The sequence below is a fragment of the Stegostoma tigrinum genome, chromosome 22 (genome assembly GCF_030684315.1).
Source record: "Stegostoma tigrinum isolate sSteTig4 chromosome 22, sSteTig4.hap1, whole genome shotgun sequence".
In the NCBI taxonomy this organism is placed as follows: Eukaryota; Metazoa; Chordata; class Chondrichthyes; order Orectolobiformes; family Stegostomatidae; genus Stegostoma; species Stegostoma tigrinum.
The window spans coordinates 6,674,554-6,682,749 of NC_081375.1; the positions used below are offsets into that span (position 1 = coordinate 6,674,554).

General features: G+C 52.5%; 1 protein-coding gene across 1 annotated transcript in view; it reads right to left on the reverse strand.

Annotated features, from left to right (window-relative positions):
- Positions 1-410: 410 nt before the first annotated feature.
- The window catches only part of wfikkn2a (info WAP, follistatin/kazal, immunoglobulin, kunitz and netrin domain containing 2a), an 11,511-nt gene continuing 3,725 nt past the window's right edge, over positions 411-8,196 (reverse strand). Inside the window, exon 2 of the mRNA XM_059653607.1 lies at positions 411-3,287. Coding sequence (XP_059509590.1) covers positions 1,776-3,287 — 1,512 coding nt within the window. The 3' untranslated portion in view covers positions 411-1,775. The remainder of the gene's footprint in view (positions 3,288-8,196) is intronic.

The window sequence follows — 8,196 nt, forward strand, 5'->3', positions numbered from 1 at the left end:
GATCAGTTGAGTCAACTGTCTGCTGATTGTTTCTAAAGCAGTTCTGCCTTTTCCGAAGTACAGAGCTCCAAGCTGCGCACGATACTTCACATGAGATCTCACCCAAACAGTGGCAGCAAGATTTCCCTACTTCAATACTCCACTGCAACCAATGACAGCATTCCAGTCACCTTCCTAAATACTTGCTGAATCTGCTTGCTAACATCTTGCCATATATTGCTGTTCCTTCAGTGTCACTGAGTCAAAATCCTGGAATTCCCTCCCTAGGGGAATTGTGTGTCTACCCACAACATGTGGATTGTAGCGGTTCAACGAGGCAGCTCACCCCCACTTTCTCCAGGCAAACAGGGGCGCTAAATAAATTCACGTGATCAAGGCAAACATTCAAAAAGACAAAAGATGCAGCAGGATTGAAGCAAACTCATCAATATTTTATTAAGTTTGAATAATCAGGAAGATGGGCACTAGATCCCGACACAAATAAATAGTATTTACACAGTCATTGTAAATTCATTCACATAAAATCAACAACATTCTACAAACTATTTGTTCCTTATTTGAATCGATTGTTAAACTATTTACAAAATATGACTGTTCCCACATAATGATTTAGGCAGCTCAATCCCACTCTTTGAATTCTTATAAACTTTAGAACATCAAGAGTGAGCTCACACTATTGGGTGGAGTGATGGGCGATTCATTTGTCTGTGCTCTTCATTCATTCCATCTATCCACATCAAACACTCCCAGGACAGGGACAGCACAGGGTTAGATACAGAGTAAAGCTCCCTCTACATTGTTCCCATCAAATACTCCCAGGACAGGGACAGCACGGGTTCAGAGATGGAACATGCCTCCCTCTACACTGCCAACTATAACTCTCTTGTGCTAGTTCACAGGATGATTAGTGCTGCCTCTAGTGTCTGACTTTGCTAAATTGTCCACCGCACTAATGCCCTGCCCTGTGTGATCTTTTCAGTGAATCCATGTGCTTTACACAACTTTCCAAGCAGCGGTCCCAGGCAGAACGAGCCAATCTGACTGGGAAATCCCCAGCGTTAACTGGTGGGAGCTGTCTCTTGGTCTCTCCTGGTCATCTTTAACTGGCCTTGCCTGCCAACTCTTGGCCTTACACTGGGCCTGGTGAATGCAATGTTCTGTTCTAATTGCACAGAGGCATTAAGTGGGGGGCTACTTGGCCAGGTCAGTCCACAATACCCAGTTAGTGGAAGGTAGAGGTGGTCGATGTGCTGGGAGGAGCCAATCCCAGACCCAGCCTCTCGGGTAAGAAGCTGCCAAAAAGCGGGTTCTCAATGAGGCTGTGAGCGTCTGAGGTTTCAGTTGAACCAAAACCCCCAGGAATGACCCAGTGTATCAGAAATATCAGACACATCAGGGTTTGTGATTTCCTGATGTAGACCCTGTGTGACCGAGAGGTGACTAAGAGACAACAAAAAGAAAGCAAACACCTGCCTTCATTTTGTCCAGAGTATTGGGGAAATCCAGCAGAATTCACGGACCCTTAAACGCATTGAACAATAAATTGCTACAGTCCTAACACCATTGGGAGCTCATTGTGTTATTACCAAGGCCCATCTGTAAGAAATGATCTTCTCAATCATCAAAGATCTACTGAGACATGTTGTAAGCTGTTACAAATCTAAGACATTAAGTGCTCATTTAATTAGTTTGTCAAAAGTGAGATTTTTCCAAAAAGCTTTCTGTAAATCATTTTCCTTGTAAGGACCTCTGCAAATATCCTGACCTATAGCAGCCTATTGGAGTCCAGTCAGTTCTCTTAAGAGATCACAGGTTTTCTTATCTTTGACCTCAAACAGCTTCTTGATTCGTTTCTCATTGACAGTCCTCACAAAACTATGTGGCTGGAGAACAGCCATGCCATTGTAGACATCGCCCATAACAATCAGAGGACCATCTTCCGTGGTCATGTTGGGACAGGGGCAGTTCCAGTCCATGTTTAAGAGAGTGATCTCCAGGACCTCACTGCCAAAGAACTGAAGCCCCATCTTCTCATCTTTCAGGACTCTGTCTACGGTGAACAATGCTCGCCCAGAGTCTGCCTCTTCTGTCAGTTCAGTCATGCGGCCAACTATCACATAGTCGCTTTTGCAGTAGCTGGTCACTATTTTGAAGCGTGGCTTACAGACCTTACACTGCTGGGTCCTGGGGTACGGGCAGATTTCCTCGCAGGTCTCCCTGCTTTCAAAATTGTTTTCATTTCCACCACAGCCTCCATAGATGAAGGATTGGCACTGCTTCATCAGGCTGTTATAGGCCCATCGGGGTTCCCAGACCTTACAGGGTCCCTGGAGAGCAGGCAGGTTGCAGATGTTGACCGGCTCATTCATGCACGTTGACATACAAGCCTCGTACGTCTCAAAGTGGTTCATGTTCCCATCGCAACGTCCGTAGTTAAAGGTGAAGCAGTTGTTTTTCTTCGGGTCGTAATACCATCTGATCTGATGCTCTCCGCAGCTGCCTCGGTCAGGTTGTTTCAGACACTCTGTGGCTGGGATCTCAGTTGCGTTGGCAGAGTTCTGCCTCATCAGGTCTTCCCGTTTGATCACAGAGAGCGGGACATTGGCTCTCAGGAAGCCGCCAGCGTTGCGGGCTGTGCAGGTGTAGATGCCAGAGTCTTGGAGCTGAGCATTGTAAATGACCAGCTGGCCGATGTTGGTGACCACCACGTTGCCATTGACGTGGTTGGGCCTCATGATGATGTTCTCCCTCCCATCCAGCTCCTTCTCCCACGTGACCTCAGGCCTCGGCCTGCCGCTGACATTGCAGAGGAAACTGACCGTGCCCCCCACGTACGTGGACTGGTGGACGGGGTTGGAGAGCAAAGTTGGCGGCACCACGTCCTGGGAGGTGGTGAGCGAGTCAGCTGTGGTGGGGCGGGCAGTGGTCTGCACTGTCATGGGGCTAGTTTGTGGCCATGTGGCCTGGTGGGTGCAGGTGACCACTGTCAGCGTGATGCCTTTAGTACACGCCTCAGCGTCCATGTAACATTTGTTGTAATATGTTAACCCATCAGAGGCACAGGTGAAGTGTGGCTCTTTCTCGCACCTGTCCTTGCATTTGCACACAGGCTGCCCATCCCAGATGTCACACTCGGAGCCCTGCTGGACACACATGAAGCGGTCACAGGTGGCTCCCCTCGGCATCCCAACTGGGCCCTTCCTCCCTTTAACAGCCATGTACCTGGCGGAAACACAGCTCTTCGTCCCACACACGTTCGGGCAACATTTTTCAAATGTTTCACAGTCCTGAGGAAATAAAAAGATTTTCAAAGGAAAACTTCCAATTAAAGACAACAGCTTCTGCTCAGACAGCGCTCAGAATGTGGGAGAGGCATTGCTAGGTGGCAGGCAGGGATGGGAATCAGACAGTGAGCCCCATCAGGAGGTATGGGAGGGGTGGTGGGAGTGGTCACGGCCTATCAATACAATTGCTGAAGGAGAAGGAGGCCATTTGGCCCATTGTAACTGTACTGGTCCTATCCCCTCATGCCAATCTTCTGCCTTTTCCCCCATATCCTACGCCCCCAAACCCCGCCACACACACCATTACTATCCAAATAATCATCCTACACCCTTCAATACAACCTGCCCCCAGCGCACTCCCAGGCAGAATATTCCTGGCGTAGGACTCAGAGGGCATTGGGTCTCAATTGGCAGGTCACCCCAGGGAGGCAGTCCCTTCCCCCCGCTGAGGGAGGGATGTCACGATGCTCAAAGCCATTTATCCTCGTCACAGGGAGAAGTATCAAGGAAAGCAGCTTTAATTAGGGGTTAGATCGATGCGTTCAGTTATACTGTTAACAAGTAAAATGTGTTGAAAAGCTTTGAGTACCGGGACCCAATCACTGCTTAGGATTGGCCATGCTAAATTGCCCCGTAGTGCCCAGGGGTGTGTGGGTTATGGGGGAAGGGTCTGGGTGGGATGCTCCAAGGGTCAGTGTGGACTTGTTGGGCTGAAGGGCCTGTTTCTACACTGTAGGGATTCTATGACTCTGAATACACGGTCAACTCTCACTGGGCCTGCCCTCTGTCAGGAGTAGTGGATATCTGCAGAGGGCTGTTGCTCAGGAATCTGCCCCTTTCCTCCACCATTGCTGGTTTGAGGAGGGGAGGGCCGTGGCAGTGGGGGTGACCAGGGTTGGGTATGTGCTGGTTGGGCGGAGGCCTGGGCTGGATGTTGCCGCAGGAATTAACCAGCAGGGCGGCCGTAGGCATCTGGCTCGCGGTCACTGCCGCCCAACACATTAAACTCAGCGGGTGCTCAGAGCCGACATTGTGCTCCAGCGGGGGGATGCTCGGGTGTGCGGTGAAACCCTGTCTGCGTGTATTCCTGCCCAGAACGGAACTTCACATCGTCCCCGGGATCCCGTACCTCCCCCCGAGGAGCCTGTGCCCCACACCCTGAGCCACCGCCGGGATATTTGTGCCTGTTCTTTAGGGAAGCGAAACCCTGCACAGACTCGCTGCTGTACACCATCCACCTCTTCTCCTTCATCCTCCGCCCAGGCACACCTTGGGATCCCCAGTGGAGGGCTCTCTACACGGGGGCGTGGGGAGGGCCTCCATATTTCCTTGGGGGGGGGGGATCTGGGGTGTCCGGTGTAGAGAATGCAGCAGCCCCTGTAATGGCAGATTGCAGTGGTTCATGAGCTCCCAGCCCAACTATTTGTTTTGCAGCGCTTTGGAATTTGTGAACCATTTGGTTGTGGGCATTTCCGTTCCCTTTGTAGTTACCTGAAGACCCTGTTGCTATGTTTTTGGTTGCACTTCAGCCCTACGCTCCTGATCTTTGGGTTTGCTGGTGTGGAGGGGTGCAGGCAGGTTGGAGGATCTTCTCCAGGGTTTGCCCTTTGGCCTGGCCAGGCTGGCTATTAACAGGTCCAGGGAGTGGGCCTTGAAGGTGGGCCAATTCTGCTGGCCAGCTGGCAGCCTGCACCCTTCTGTGGTTATGTTCGAATCTGGGTGTGCTTGGAGAGAGAGCACATGGTGTCCGCCAGTGCTCTCGATGCCTTAAGGGAGAGGTGGACGCTGCTGAGTGTGGAGTGCATAATTCCCCTTTAATTCTATTTTGATTTGACCCCTACACTCCCACTTCCTTTTTTTCCACAACAGCATTGCCCCAGTCGGGCTCCGCTTGACACTGGTCCCCTGACCATGTGGGTGTTTTTCCTGATGACAGAATAGTCACTAAAATTATTTACACAACTGGTATTTTTACTGAGTCCCTGCACAACACGCATATAACACGGGTGCCGAAGGGAAAATGAAAAGAAAAAATAATAAAGGCCTTGTGTAAACAGAATGAGACAGGGAGATCAAACTGCCCCCTCCCATCAGCGGTGCCCCAAACTGGATCAGAGTTTAATTTAGTGCCGGACAGAGAATGGACTGTACAAATACAGATCTGTTGTTTCAATGGAAACTCTGAATAATCCACTAAAAGTCTAGACCCCAGTGCCAGCTGTGAAAATCACCCCCTTTGGGTCAGAGTGGGGGGGGAGGTGTCGTTTTCCCCTGGCTGGGGAATTGGAATATTCCATTGGAAAACCATGAGGCTGGATTTGGATCTCACAGTCTATGAACTGGAGCAAAGCAAACAATCAGCAGAAACACACGATCAACTTGCATTTATATATAAATATCCCGCAACACCTCAAGGTGTCCCAAATATCTTCTTAGTGAACACAGTACTTGAGCAAACTACTCACTGTGCTAATGGATGCAACTTGGCAGCTTAGATATATGCACAGCATGATCCCACTAAGAACAGCATGATTATGACGACATAATTCTTTTTAGTTGAGGCATAAATATTGGCCAGAAAAAAAACATCTGTCTCGTAGATTCTCCTCACGAATGTCTGAGCTAGTTGAAGGGACATGAGTTAAGTGCATGATCCAAATGGCAGCACCTCCCACAGTGCCCACTCCCTCAGCACTGACCCTCCGACAGTGCCCACTCCCCCAGCACTGACCCTCTGACAGTGCCCACTCCCTCAGCACTGACCCTCCCACAGTGCCCACTCCCTCAGCACTGACACTCCCACAGTGCCCACTCCCTCAGCACTGACCCTCCGACAGTGCCCGCTCCCTCAGCACTGACCCTCCGACAGTGCCCACTCCCTCAGCACTGACCCTCCCACAGTGCCCACTCCCTCAGCACTGACCCTCCGACAGTGCCCACTCCCTCAGCACTGACCCTCCGACAGTGCCCACTCACTCAGCACTGACCCTCCCACAGTGCCCAATCCCTCAGCACTGACCCTCCGACAGTGCCCACTCCCTCAGCACTGACCCTCCGACAGTGCCCACTCCCTCAGCACTGACCCTCCCACAGTGCCCACTCCCTCAGCACTGACCCTCCGACAGTGCCCACTCCCTCAGCACTGACCCTCCGACAGTGCGGCTCTCCCTCAGCACTGACCCTCCGACAGTGCGGCGCTCCCTCAGCACTGACCCTCCGACAGTGCGGCTCTCCCTCAGCACTGACCCTCCCACAGTGCCCACTCCCTCAGCACTGACCCTCCGACAGTGCCCACTCCCTCAGCACTGACCCTCCCACAGTGCCCACTCCCTCAGCACTGACCCTCCCACAGTGCCCACTCCCTCAGCACTGACCCTCCCACAGTGCCCACTCCCTCAGCACTGACCCTCCGACAGTGCCCACTCCCTCAGCACTGACCCTCCCACAGTGCCCACTCCCTCAGCACTGACCCTCCGACAGTGCCCACTCCCTCAGCACTGACCCTCCGACAGTGCGGCTCTCCCTCAGCACTGACCCTCCGACAGTGCGGCGCTCCCTCAGCACTGACCCTCCGACAATGCCCTCTCCCTCAGCACTGACCCTCCGACAGTGCGGCTCTCCCTCAGCACTGACCCTCCAACAGTGCGGCTCTCCCTCAGCACTGACCTTCCGACAGTGCGGTGCTCCCTCAGCACTGACCCTCCGACAGTGCCCTCTCCCTCAGCACTGACCCTCCAACAGTGCAGCGCTCCCTCAGCATTGAACCTCCAACAGTGTGGCGCTCCCACAGCACTGACCCTCCGACAGTGCGGCGCTCCCTCAGCACTGACCCTCCAACAGTGCGGCGCTCCCACAGCACTGACCCTCCGACAGTGCGGCACTCCCTCAGCACTGACCCTCCGACAGTGCGGCGCTCCCTCAGCATTGACCCTCCGACAGTGCACCACTCCCTCAGCACTGACCCTCCGACAGTGCGGCGCTCCCTCAGCACTGACCCTCCCACAGTGCCCACTCCCTCAGCACTGACCCTCCGACAGTGCCCACTCCCTCAGCACTGACCCTCCGACAATGCCCTCTCCCTCAGCACTGACCCTCCGACAGTGCGGCGCTCCCTCAGCACCGACCCTCCGACAGTGCCCACTCCCTCAGCACTGACCCTCCGACAGTGCCCACTCCCTCAGCACTGACCCTCCGACAGTGCCCACTCCCTCAGCACTGCCCCCAGCCATAGTTCATACTTGGACTCCAGAACATTTTACCCACCACTGTCCAAATACCTTTCCCCGCATGTTGCAGGTCCAGTTCATTCAGACATCCTGCAGCTGTACAGGACGGAATACACGGAATACAAAGTCCAATCCCAAACACTGAATGTTTACCCCAGGGGGCATCACAACCAGATCTATTTTCATGCCCAGTTCCTGACCCATCCTCTGCTCCTTCAGCTGTTTGGTTAAACTGTTTTGCCCCAAATTGGCAGCTGGATTTTTGCTTCTAGTCCCAGACAGATTGCGCTGAGTCAGAGCGGGTGAAATCACTCACCGTTGTCAACGATGCTTTCTATATTTCTCATTGTCAGTGAATAGTTCATTCATCACAATCCTCTCCCTAACTCTGACTGTGAAACGCTGGAAGGGTTTGGCATTTGACACAGTGCGGTGTAGGATAGCCAGGCCAGCAGCAATCTCGTATCCCTGCACTTTCCCCGGATTCCTGCAGTGTTTTCTCTTTCAACATTTTCCAAATTCCCATCGGAAGGTTGTGATTGAAACTACTTCCACCATAAGCCTCTCAGACAGCGTTTTCCAAATCCTAAACTCACTCTGGGGAAAGCCCTGTGACCAAACACATTTGGATTGTGTTGCCCTATTCCAAAGCTTTCATGTTTCCAAAAGATGAGATTTCTATCTCT